A 13,325-nucleotide genomic window follows, 5' to 3' on the forward strand; every position below is an offset into this window, starting at 1 on the left:
TTTTATTTTCCCTCAGAAAACCTTTTCTATCCATCCATAAATATTTTTTTTACAAAAAAATATTATTTTATGTAATTAAAGAAAAAACTATTCAATATTTTCATATATTGTATTTATACTTTTAGTAACATTAAGATCTTTTTATTATTTATACTATTATATGCAAATATGTACGTATTGTATGCAAAAGGAATTTTATTTAAATATCAACACAATCGTTTACATTACACATAAAAAGATAAAAACATTTGTGATTTTCTTTCAAGAAATTTTGAAAGCATGTTTGGATGATGAAACTTAAGAAAAACAATGTTGCCAAAACCGAAAAAAATCTTGTTTCTCATACTAAGGCCTATAGGCTGATCAACCAATTTTTTGTGGGATGGTAACAGCAAAAAAAATAATTATTTTTGCTATTATAATTAACCGACTTAAATTCATCGTTCATACATGCTCTGAAAATTTCCTTAATGAATAAAAATTCATCCTGTTCAGATTAACAAGTACAATAAACAATTCATAAATATAAATACATATATCTTTCAAACTAAAATATTCATACTGCTGGAAAATATATCTGACAAAATTGTGGTTTTAAAAAAAGCCTTTACTATAATTTATAATATTCATTTCTGTTAACGAAATAAATAATATGGACTTTTCTACTAGACGACCTAATGCATCAGATTAAAAAGAATGCATTAAATGTCACCTTACTATCTATGCGGCACGTAATTTTGAGATCTAGATTCTTTGGCATCATTATCTTATAAATACACTTAGTGATATTTAACTTGGCATGTTAATAATATGTACGTGTTCGTTACAACATGAAGCATTCGACATATAGAAAACATCTACCACAGACAGATTCAACTTCTTATAAATACAACCTCTTCCCAAATTAATACCTCTTGGAAATTCCCACGTAGCCCCAGGAATAAGTTAGTGTTTCTAAGGCAAAAAATACACAGATCACAAATAATAATAAACAAAAAATAAAAATAGGAAGCACTTATTATGACGTAAATTTTATGTTAATATATTTATAGACTTGATTGAAGAATTTTTAGTTTCGTAAAAAAGAAAATATTTACACAAGCAATAAGAACTAGCCAAGTGCATTGTTTCATAAATCCATATATTTCTTCCCTTTAATAAAATTCTCAAAATTGGAGGATGTAGTTTATACTATCCTTCTCGTCTTTGGTCCCACTACCTTCGCAATTCCTAGTTCTTATTGCGTTAAAGTATTTCATTATAATTATACTTTATGTAGGTGTCTTCTCGCGGAAGACGAAGTCTAGCGTTTTTGTTTCATCCCCTTTTTACAATAACTTGAAATAATAATAAATCTTACAAATAATAAATGCCATTTGTGCCTAATTTAAAACAAAAATATTTCTAAATTGTGCCATAATAAAATTTCGTTAGTTATTGTATCACTTATATTTAATAAAGTTAGTTAATTGTATAAAATTATTTACAATATATAACTAGATAATTTCTTAAATACTAAATATTAAAATTACTTAATACTAAATATCAAATTTATAACCGGCAAATAAATAAAATCAATACTAATAACAGTGATAATTAATCACTATTTAGCATATGTACCTACCTACCATTTAATTTTTTTATTCTAAAATATATTTTTATACATACCTATAAATTTATCTTTGGTAAGACTACATAATCTCAGAATCGGTAATATAAAGAATGAAGTTTATATTTTTAAATCTTTGGCACCAGGATTTTACGTGAGAACGTATTTATGTAACTGGACCGTGTATTATTGAACTGGATATTATGGAACTAAGAAATATGAGAATTGAGAGAAATAGCAACCTCATCGTAGAAACCCCGGGTTGGAAAGTGTTAAAGCTCTGATGATGACTGATAATGACGCTGCAATTTGGGACAGTTTTTGTCACAATCGACATTCAAATATTCATTTAACATTGATTCTTCAGTTTATTGCACTTAATGAAATGAGGTTACATCCTGGTGGTCAGCGCGTCGCCATTTTCTTTGGTGTCCTCCTCCTTTTTCTTGGCCTTGGACCTGAGGAAGGAGGCGGTGGTGACGGACCGGAAGCGGAAGGAACCAGGCGCCCCGTTTGTCAGGGACGCGTTGGAGGCGCCGTTGTTCTGATCCCGGATCTTTGGCGACCGATCCCGGGGCGGTCGCGTCCGGTATGAGAAACTCGCTGCTTTTAACCTGGCACCTGTCAGAAAAACTTTTCATTGAACAGGAAGTTCATTGGTATCGAGCAAATTAGTATGTTCTGAACCGTCTAAAAAAACCTACCGATTCCCATCTTCTGCGGCGCTTCCTGCACCCTCTCCACCTTTGGCAGCTGTTCTGTCTCTGGTAATCCTAACGGGTGTAGGGGCATTGGGGAGCCGTGTGCGGCGGTGGGAGTGTGCGGCGCCGAGAGGCTGGCCACGGCGGCGGCGGCCCGCGGCCGGCGCACCACCATGCTGCTCGCGTGCGGCCTGATGCCCAGCTCCATGTCAGGCATATCGCTGTAAGTATTTGTTTCTTTAATAGGACAATAGATAAACAACAGAAGCATAATGTTGGGCATTAGAGATGCCTACTTCTTCACGCGAAGTCGTGTCACGTTAGGCATCTTTAACCGATTCATTGCGGATGACGCCATTTGGTGTCAAACGCCATTGGTAAAAGAAATCAATGACGCCCAAAAGGTTAAGTGAGCATTACGTGCTGGAACCTCCTACTCCATAGACGTAGATAAAATGATCCGCTATTAAGAATTTAAGCTGCTCGAGACAGGGCTTTTCAACTATCTCGTCTTTTCTGGGGGGCGTGTCAACCATCTCGGTTCTAATGGTTGAAACTCCAACTGCAAAAGTAGAAATGGTTTACCGCGAGTGTCCGTGCCTCGTCTTGGCCCTCCGCAGCTCCCCGGAGCGGTGCCGCGCGCCGCCGCTGGGCGCCGTGCCCGCCCGCGCCGCCACGCCGCTGCGCACGCTGCCGCTGCGACCCGCTACGTCAAATAAGTCATTGTTGAAGTTTTACAGACTATTTCGTGGAAATCGTTGTTTTATTTTAATAAGCGAAAAGCGATGAGACTATTCTGTGATAGTCATTTGGCCGACAAATGAACCCGTCAGAATAGTTCTTGTCATTGGTAGATAAGGCGACACAAGTTTTATCATTGAAAGATTCGACAGCAAAAAATTGCCGTCCATCTTTCATCATCATCTTTCAAGATGAAAGTTTTATCGTAGATGATCAAGAACAGATTGGTGTTTAGGAATATTTTTTAACAAAGGGCTAAACGTAAACCTGTTCTTGGAGATAATGGGACGCCACTGCGGAACTTTTACCGCAATATCTCGGTAACTGGTTAGATAATATCCAGTAGAAGACTCACGTATAGCAGCAGAATCCAGCGGATGCGTATATATCCTCTTCCTGGTCTGCAGCATAGTATACACTATGGCGGCAAGTGATCTAGGAGGCGCTGCCGCGTGCGCAGGCCGCTGTCCTCTGTCGGCACCTCGAATCACCCAGAAAGTCTCCATACGACCTTTGCCTTTCACCTCTACTGGACCTCGGGATTCTAACTCGTAGCCGCAACGCTCTAGTAGCTGATAAGATATATATCTATTAAATATCATCGAGAAACGAAATTGTAAATTAATTATTTTTGAATTTTTCCACCAAAATTTCATGGATTGACCCCTAGATGTCGTACCTCACACTTGCAATCTTGTTGAACACAGCACTCACCGTCTTAGTGTACTTGGTGACTTGTATGCGGTCCATGATGCCCGTGGTCTCCATCCGTGACGCTTCATTCACAGTGTTCCCCCAAATGTCGTACACGGGCTTGCGGGCGCCGATCACACCACCCACCAGTGGACCGCAACTTATACCTGAAATCGGTACATTGGTGAACAGCAGTTCTCCACGGCTCTATGACTGAGCTTATGTTGTGAATCCAAAAATTTAAAAGGAAATTGTGACTACAGTGTGCCGTGATTTTCAAGGCACCGAATGAGATCGCCCTGGACTAGCTAACACACCCAAGTTGTAAACTTACCAACTCTTAATCCGAATTTGTTATAACTATTGTTGTTTATGTCTTCAAGTGCTTCTCGTAACGCGAACGCGTAATCCACGAGAGCGCAGAGATGCTGGCGGTCATCTTCGCCATTCTGAAATAAATGTCATTTTGTATTAAAATTCTATTTCATCTATATAAAAAAACTCATTATTTACGGAGTGACTTCAAAAATCACATCACACCATCGTCTGTATAACTAATATAAAAATTTATGTGGTAACAACACTCATTTGTAACTTTTCAATAATTGTGCATACTCACCTTATGGTTTGGGTTCAGGCCTGAGGCCGCCATATATGTGGCTCCGATAGTCTTGATCTTTTCTATGCTTCGAAACCGTGGCTGCATCAGGAGCTTGTCAAAATCAACTGCAAAATCGAAGGAGGTTAATACAACCACACAGTTTCCCAACTATTGATGTTATGTCTTGGTTGTCAACAGTGAGGCACGTTGATGGTTCATCCTACTACTATTATAAAGGCGAAAGTTTGTATGGATGTTTGTTACTCTTTCACGCAAAAACTACTGAACCGATTACCATGAAATTTGGTATGTAGGTAGCTGAAGACCCAGAATAACACATAGGCTACTTTTTATCCCAGAGTTCCCGCGGGATTGATAGGGTTTCCATGCGGACGAAGTCGCGGGCGGCCTCTAGTATAATTATATTTGTACGACTGCACTCTTACACAGGTTCCGAAGCTAAGCTTTGGTTGTGGGTGCAATTGAAAACACGGTATATCTCGACATACGGCTAGAATTTGTAAAAGTTTCTATGGAAGTTGGCTATTCTATGGAGAGTATATCGGGCGGCACATCAGCTAGAAGTTCTGATAATGTTAATAACATCCGGTACATTACAAATGATCTCGTTCAGCAGCCGCATGCACTCGATGGCCTTCTGTTCGGAGTAGAACTCGTGGAAGTTGGCGATGCCTGCAAACATCACTCCCACCTCGTCGCGCCATTGCGAGTACAACTCCTGGGAAATAAAGGTTTTATTAAGTTGAATCGTTAATAATGTATAACAGTGTATATGACAACATACGAGGCTTTCCCGATAGAAGATACTTCTAACAATAGTCTAACAAAAGTAAGTACCATCATTACGATTTCACTTACATCAGGACACCGGTCTTTGCTCAGAAAGTGTTGTATCACATGATCCGGCAGTATATGCTTCAGCAGATGTCTGTTAGTCTTCTGTGTGTCCTCCATCTCCACCAGGTCGTTCTCCGCCTGCAGCTTCCACAAGAAGTCTAATCGCGAGGTCACTTCAATGAGGCGCGCGTGGTATACCACTACCACTAGGAACATCATCATCAGGATCAGCATTTGAACGTAAAATGGGAGCTGCCTGAAAGAGAAAATGAGAAATAGGACTGTTTAATTTGGTCAATTTGGTTTTAGTTTGGTTAAGATCATGTATACTTCTGTTTCAAGGAGTTAGTGTTAATGCAAAGGTAATAAAAAAGGGACTTAAATTACTTACGTATTGTCAGGTTCAGTGCTAATATAATAGACATTATAGTAATGCAACAGCAACGCGGAATAGGCAGTCGCATTTACAATCGCCAAACATGTCTTTATCAAGTAGTAAAGTTTGAGAATCGAAGTCAGCGCCACCAGACAGAGGATCCACGTAAATACTACGTACTCTGGTCGGAAGCACTCCCCTTTTAAAATCTCATACACTTCACTGTCTGAAGTATTAGCGTTTAGTGCACAAGTGTTGTTGACTACCATCATTGGTTGTGGAAATGATGAAGGACACATGTAGAGTTTTGTGGTGCTGGAATAAAAAAGACAAAAAATTTAGTGTTTTGTCTTAAATATTATAACTATTATCTCTCTAGTCTGTGGAATCAAGAACAATATAAAAAGTTTCAGGAATTAAGCTATTATTCAAATTTGGTGTTTTTATGCAGGCCACCACTGTGCGGGTTAAAAGTGTTCTTTTGGGAGCGAGTTGACCAAGTCTCAACGTCAATTCTGGCACACATTCAACCATCATCATCTCTCCGTAGGGAGGACTCGTGATGGCTTTTTCCTTCACACATTTTCCTTACCTGGATATCGACATGATGGAGACGAAGCAGCAAATGTGTATGTCCCTCTTGAGTCTGCTGCCGCTGAGTCTGGCAGAGAGGCTGGATATTCTCGGCAGGAAGTTCGGGAATTCCTCCGCCATGACAAGGGCGAACAACAGGGCTAGGATGACCGTCATGATAGACAGGGTAATCAATAGGCGTATGCAGCTGGAAGATAAATATTTTCTAAGATTCGGAGTTATGGTAGACTTCTTGACAAGAAACTAAATGTATATATAGAAGCAGACGCGGGGTTTAAATACTGAGAACTAAGAACAAAATTGATCAATTAAACGTTTAATCTTCCTATCCACCTATCTACGTCATAATACTTTTTAGAACGTAGTTCTCCACCAAAGCTTTTCATCAAAATTCCCAAGCCGGGTTGGTATCGAGAAGGCGGTCAGTGTCCATAAAAAATACCTACCACATGCTGAAAACCCTGAAGACTACAGCTGATAATGTAATCAGGAATACGCTATTTTCAGAAAAGAAATAGACAAAAACTACAGAAGACATAAAACTTACTTGTAATGAATAACAATCTGAACAGCTACAATGAACAGCCACAAGACGAGGCAGCACATGACATTAGATTTGAAGGTCTTGGCGTCCAGCTTCCCAAAGCGCTCCTCCATGGAGGGGTCCCGGAAGTACAGCGTCCAAGGCTGGATATGGGCGATGCGCATGCGACGGTTGCTGCCCACGCCGATCTCGATGTTTATTATGTCGTCTTCCTGAACAGGTCGGTTCGTGAAAACGGTTTTGTACAGTGCTATAAATATGATGCCGATGAACTTGTTAAATTTGAGTACTTGAACAGAACGATGACCAGTCAATCCTATGTCATGAGGTACTTCTGTTTAAGTCATTATCATCATCTTTATGACTGACGAACAAACTTATTACGTTTGTAACCAGTCAGGTTTTCTTTTCTTAACGAAAACGCGTAAGCCTTAATAATTAAAGCCTATTCAAAGTTTGGCTTGAAACTGATGTAATCAAACTTTTGCACGACACTAGTTATAACAAAGGTGACACACTTTGTGAGTTTATTGTATAGGAGCTTTGTGTTATGTAATTTCAAGCCAACTAGATATTACAACTAGACCAGTGCTAACAAATACAGGGTCTGTGTTGTTTGTTTTTTGATAGATAGTGTCTAATAGTTTCCTCTCTTAGACGATGAGCTAACAACCTGTCACTATTTGAATCTCATTTCCATCATACACCTGAACGTGGTCTTTCAGTCTTTCCCAGACGGCTGATGGCTCTGTCTACCCTGCAAGGGATCTAGACGTGACTATATGTATGTATTTATGTTCTAGTAGTTCCCTCACCTCGGCGTCGGAGATCTGCGGCACGTCGTCTTCGTCATCGCTGTCGTAGTTTTGTCTGCGCACGCACACCACGCCGGACGCGCTGCTCGAATAGTACTATGTCGAAAAAACTACTATTAATTCTTCACATTGTATGAAAATTGGTGTCAAATTGTTACTGATCATAAATGAACCCAATTTTCAATATAAATCTCAGGGGTCCTTCTCTACAGAACACAATACCGGCACAGTATTTTCCTTCAATTTCAATTTTTCATCAGCCATTTCATCAAACATTGCCTCCGTACTTATGCTCTCATTCACCAGTCAATTTGACTTATTTCCCATTCCTTCAAATTCTCTCACTTTTGAAAATCTACCAGACTAGAGAAATCTCTAAGAACTATAATCATTGTCTACATCTGTCCACTAAAGTAACATATCTATCTAATATATTTAAACGAGCAATTCTTGTATATATATATAATCAGGATCTCGGAAACGGCTCCAACGATTTTCGTGAAAGTTACAGATTAGGGGCTTTTCGGCTCAAGGAATCGATTTATCGTCGATATATTTAGGTCCTAGGTTCGAGAAAAGCTCGGTTCCCAAGATACATAAACATTTTAAAAACCGCGTTTTAAGAAACTATATCAGCGCCATCTCTGGTAGACCGAGCAAAGCTCGGTCAACCGTGTACTCCTACAATTAAAAAATCAAAAGAATTACATTTTGGAAAGGCATCTCCGGCGTCCAGTCGGTGGTGACCTCGTCATCGATGCTGCTGCTCGGCCGCCGCGGCGTGAGTTCCCACATCTCACGTTGTTGAACACTGAAATGTAATTCATTTTATGTCTATGCAGAGGTATAAGAACTGTTACAAGCTCTTGTATAGCGATTGAGGGTAAAGCTGGAAACGTAGCTCACATTTGCGAAAACAATTTGATCTTAGACATATATATATATATATACATATGGTCACGTCTATTTCCCTTGTGGGCTAGACAGAGCCAACAGTCTTGAAAAGACTGAATGGCCACGTTCAGCTTTTTGGCTTAATGATAGAATTGAGAATCACATAGTGATAGGTTGCTAGCCCATCGCCTAAAAAAGAATTCCAAGTTTGTAAGCCTATCCCTTAGTCGCCTTTTACGACATCCATGGGAAAGACATGGAGTGGTCCTATTCTATTTTGTATTGGTGCCGGGAACCACACGGCACGGATCTTCGAGACAGCGACTAAATTTAAGACGAGTGACATCAGAAACTTACCAAGGTTTGGAGGTATGCCTGGTCCTCCTGGGCTGCTCCGTGGTCTTGATGAGGTAGGTGGCGAGGTTGTGCTCCCTCAGGTAAGAGTCGCGGGTGCCGCCATCTCCCGGCTCCACTTCGAAAGCACCATTCAAGCATTCCAGCGTCGCTGACGATATGTGCACGCGGCTGTTGAAGTTAATTTATTTGTTAATAGATAGACTCACAGATGCTGAACTAGACTAGCATTAAATAGATCGTAATTCAAAGCAAATGCGCACAAAATGTACACAAAAATGAGTACTTATATAGAGTTTTGCGCGAAAATGACTAGACTGATTTAGATGAATTTTTAAGCCCTCAATTTATATATATTTAATTATTTACGCCTCCTTCCGGGAGAATATGTTATGTATGTCTCTACATACTTTAAGTAGTTCAATAAATATGTTATAAAATTACCCGGGCAATCCTCCGCTCTCCATGTGGTTGGCTAGAGTGACGTCATGCGACCAGAGATCGAACTGCCACTTGAGGAGCCCTAGAACTCCGCACAGCACCGTGCCGCTGTGGATGCCGATACGCATGTCCAGGTCTACCTGTAAAGAAATTAGGTAAATTCAATCAGCAATTCTTCTATTTCAAGTTTATTGGCTTTTTATGGAAATGGACCTCCTGTATGGGTATCACACAGTCCAGTTCCCTGAATCGCCACTGCTCAAAGAACCATTTCATAAAATGATCACCAACTTTAAAATCCATAGTTATTTACGCAAAAATATATACTTAGGTTTGATAACCTTCTAGTCATTTTTAATAGTTTAGTCCCGAATAAAAGCAGGGTTTACTACCACGTGCAGTAACACGAGAACATTTTTAAATATAAATAAATATATACGGGACAAATTACACTGATTGAGTTAACCTCTAAGTAAGTTCGAGACTTGTGTTACGAGATACTAACTCAAAAGATATCTTATAATAAATACTTATATAAATAAACATCCAAGACCCAGTCCAATCAGAAAAAGTTCTTTTCTCATCATGACCTGGCCTCCTGATTCGAACCCGAGACCTCCGAAGTCACAGACAAGCTTAACCGCTGCGCCACAGAGGCCGTCTAATTCTTACCTGAGCATTGTACCGCACATCCCTGATGGCCCTGATCATGTGCAGCCCCATGTTGACGGTGCAGTGCGCGTGGTCCTCCCGCCGCTCCGGGAGACCACTCACGCAGAAGTAACAGTCGCCCAGCAGTTTGATTCGAAGGCAGTGGTTGTCCTGTACATACATACATATGATCACGTCTATATCCCTTACGAGATAGAGTTAACAGTCTTGAAAATACTACAAGGTCACATTCAGCTTGATGATGGAATTGAAGTTCAAATAATGACAGGTTGCTAACCCATCGCATAGAAGAAGAATCCCAAGTTTATTGGTCTATCCCTGTTGTTATCCTGTAATGTGATTACTACTTAGGTATATGTACATTAGTTATGTAAGTAAGGGAAGTTTGTATTTTAAAGATAATATAATAAAGTTATATATAGTTTTATAGATGTATGAAGGGCTGTTGGTCTTCTTATTTAAAAAAAAAATCTGCCTGTGGTTGAGCAGAAGATTACTTCAGAAAAGAAATAAGTTTCTAGGGTTATTAGGGTGGGTTTAAGAGTGTGTCGTGCGGTTACCGGCGCTTAAGAATAGGACCGCTCCACTTATTTTCCTGTAGATGACGTAAAAGGCACAAACAAGAAGTAGAGTTAAAGAATCCGGAGCAAGTGTTCAAATTATAAAAATCTCACCGATGCCAACCTGTCGAAGCGGGCGAACAGTTCATTCAAGAGTTTCACCAACTCTTGCGCACTGCATTTACTTGACAGTTCTGAAATTATATTTATCATGTTAATATGGAATTATTTCAAAATTATACCCGCCTGTTTACCTATTAAAAATTGCATTTCAGTTACAATCTCGAGTGACTTTATATTCTTTTAAAGGTCAAGAAAAAGAAACTACTTCAAGTATCATAAGTATACCAGTACCCCATATTATGACCAGTGGCCTTGTCCGTCGAGCTAAAAGTACCTGTGAAGCCCTTGATGTCGGCGTACAGTATGGAGACGTCCTGGTGCCGCTGGATGTAGAGGTTGTTGAACTGCTGCTCTTGGAACTCGCCCTTCACGCGGGACACGTGCTGGTAGATCTCCCGTCCCAGGAAGTCGGGAATCACTGTGAAACGTAATATGTATATGTGGTTTCCACTGTATTTTAATTTACATAATCCGGCACTGATGAATATTTTTTTAGAATACTTTACTATCACAGAGTAAAGAAGTGCATCGCATTGTTCTTCTAAACTGTAGGTAGTTTATTGCTTTTTATTTACCCCAAGTCCAAAGTTTCAGAATGGAATTCAGAAACAAGATAAGTAAAACTTATATCACTCTCATCAAAATCTACTTTGTCTTTTTATATTCTGATGAAAAAAACCCAGGAATATTTCTGCTCACCACTCTGAAACAGCTTCCACTGCCGGTCACTTTCCCTCTTCGTCTTCTGCCGCGTGACCATAGACTTGTACGTTTCTAGAAAGGCTTTCCTTTGCCCCCAGTCGGCAAGGTACTTGGCGTACATTCCGGCGAAGTTGACGGCCGTGTACAGCAGAGCGTTACTGATTAGAAGCCTTGTGCTACACGAGCCCGCCTGAACAGTAAAAAAAACTGATTACGAGACACCTTCAAGTAATGCACGAGTTTTTTTGTCTTTTGTAAAGAATTCTTCGATTATATTTTTGCAAATTTTTAAAGGCAACTTGGTGTAAGGGAAAAACACCATGTACCAAACTCGGTTTTCGGGCGAGGTTCTCGGTTTTTGAAACCTTTTACCACTTAAGCTTTATGAAAGATAATTTATATAAACAAATAACTTACAGCACAAGGGTTGCTTTCCATCAGCTCCCTTATCTTTGCCGGAGTGGTCAGCACGTGTGTAAGGGAAGACAGAAGACCGGTGACGATGCACCAGCCCAGGGACAGAGGCAGCATGGCGTAAGGGACGAACACTATAAATAGCATGTACCAAGCTTGGTTCTCGGGCGCTTGGAAGCCGATACCCTTGCCGCTTAAACCTGCAAGTAGAAAATTCAGCATTCTGCAAGACAAATTAAGTAATTGATCATAGAAACATGCAAATATCCATTCACTATGATAGTTGTTTCTAAAGCAGTGTCTATTATAGTCTACCTTGAGCGACCAGCAGGATCCAGGTGGCGGCGGCCGCCCAGTGCAGGTAGTTGTTGGCGAAGCAGTGCCACCAGCCCAGCAGGCACACCGCCACGTTTAAGAATATGAAAGCGATCGTCAACGCAATATTGTCTGGCTCCATAGTATCTGTTGCTGCGGGAATTTATAAACAGGTGAGAAGTATCTTAACAGTAACTTTAAACTGATGAGTGATAAATGTAGGGAAGGAATAAGGATGTGATGGCGTTTAAAGGTTTGTTTTACAAGTTCTAAAATCTGTTATAGGTCTGATAATTTGGAGGGTGAAAAGTGAAGGTGTGTCAAGTAGCACGACACTCAATACAAAAGCTCTTAAAAAGAAAGTTACGATGCTAATTCTGGAAGAATAATTGAGGGCAGGGTCAAAAAGTAAATTCAGTCTCAAACAACGTCTTGATGTCGTCAGGGGTGGTGTACGAGTATATCAAAGATCAGTCAAATAGGTGAGCTTATAATTGGGAACGGAACATGATGAAAGAGAGAGCTTTCTTTTGACTATATCAGTTATTAATACTAATATATACTTTGTGTATGATTCAAAACAAAAAGGCAGAATATCTCTCAATCAACATAAAAACGTGATGTATGAATGGTGTGATGGATATCCAGCGTTTGCTTATCTCCCATTAGATAATAGTGATGTACCCGTTATCAACGTTGCGTTAACACGTCAGTTAAAATGTGTACTCACTGATATTGCTCCTATTGGCCGTCGTGTATATAATGGACAGACAAATCTGGAAAACAATTAACCAGATTTATTTCGGACCCATGAATAAAAGATAAACTTAGTTTAATAAGTATTTTTCCTCTTTGCAAGTTTATATGTAACAAAAGTTAAAATTGCATTAGTTATTTCGAAAGGAACCTTATTTATAAAATATTTCTGTTAATCGAAAATGCTTATAAAGACTACCTATAACTTAGCAGAACCATATACCCTACATCAAATCTTGCTGTTCAACTCACACGACAAGGTTATTTAGGAAAAAAGACTTAAGCAGACTTACCTAAAGAATTAATTTGGGAGTTAGGCATTAGTAGGTCACATTGTTCTACATAAATAAAGATCTTACTTTGGCAAAGGATAATAAAAATGAATTCAGGACATGTCTGCCCTACTCACTTTGAGCGCTAAGTCGACTATGTTCACCATAATGAGGGACTTCTGGCGTTGCCTCCGTGAATATCTTTGGTATGAATTCTCTACAGCTTCGTCCTACAATATACACATTAGGTTTTATACAAAAACACTTATTAATAAACAGTTGCTGTCATT

At 39.5% G+C, this 13,325-nt stretch overlaps 1 protein-coding gene across 1 annotated transcript in view; it reads right to left on the reverse strand.

The window, feature by feature from the left end:
- Window positions 1–162: 162 nt before the first annotated feature.
- The window catches only part of LOC106139315 (adenylyl cyclase 78C), an 82,400-nt gene continuing 69,237 nt past the window's right edge, over window positions 163–13,325 (reverse strand). The window contains exons 8-31 of the mRNA XM_013340739.2: window positions 13,173–13,265; window positions 12,738–12,783; window positions 12,008–12,160; window positions 11,696–11,892; window positions 11,276–11,468; window positions 10,851–10,994; window positions 10,568–10,647; window positions 9,894–10,043; window positions 9,225–9,361; window positions 8,784–8,951; window positions 8,241–8,343; window positions 7,533–7,628; window positions 6,721–6,929; window positions 6,172–6,360; window positions 5,595–5,894; window positions 5,225–5,459; window positions 4,964–5,084; window positions 4,364–4,470; window positions 4,079–4,193; window positions 3,766–3,911; window positions 3,407–3,623; window positions 2,896–3,016; window positions 2,314–2,531; window positions 163–2,230 (exon numbers count right to left, since the gene is read on the reverse strand). Of these exons, the coding sequence (XP_013196193.2) occupies window positions 2,001–2,230; window positions 2,314–2,531; window positions 2,896–3,016; window positions 3,407–3,623; window positions 3,766–3,911; window positions 4,079–4,193; window positions 4,364–4,470; window positions 4,964–5,084; window positions 5,225–5,459; window positions 5,595–5,894; window positions 6,172–6,360; window positions 6,721–6,929; window positions 7,533–7,628; window positions 8,241–8,343; window positions 8,784–8,951; window positions 9,225–9,361; window positions 9,894–10,043; window positions 10,568–10,647; window positions 10,851–10,994; window positions 11,276–11,468; window positions 11,696–11,892; window positions 12,008–12,160; window positions 12,738–12,783; window positions 13,173–13,265 (3,768 nt within the window). The 3' untranslated portion in view covers window positions 163–2,000. The remainder of the gene's footprint in view (window positions 2,231–2,313; window positions 2,532–2,895; window positions 3,017–3,406; window positions 3,624–3,765; window positions 3,912–4,078; window positions 4,194–4,363; window positions 4,471–4,963; window positions 5,085–5,224; window positions 5,460–5,594; window positions 5,895–6,171; window positions 6,361–6,720; window positions 6,930–7,532; window positions 7,629–8,240; window positions 8,344–8,783; window positions 8,952–9,224; window positions 9,362–9,893; window positions 10,044–10,567; window positions 10,648–10,850; window positions 10,995–11,275; window positions 11,469–11,695; window positions 11,893–12,007; window positions 12,161–12,737; window positions 12,784–13,172; window positions 13,266–13,325) is intronic.

This window comes from Amyelois transitella, chromosome 4, assembly GCF_032362555.1.
Source record: "Amyelois transitella isolate CPQ chromosome 4, ilAmyTran1.1, whole genome shotgun sequence".
In the NCBI taxonomy this organism is placed as follows: Eukaryota; Metazoa; Arthropoda; class Insecta; order Lepidoptera; family Pyralidae; genus Amyelois; species Amyelois transitella.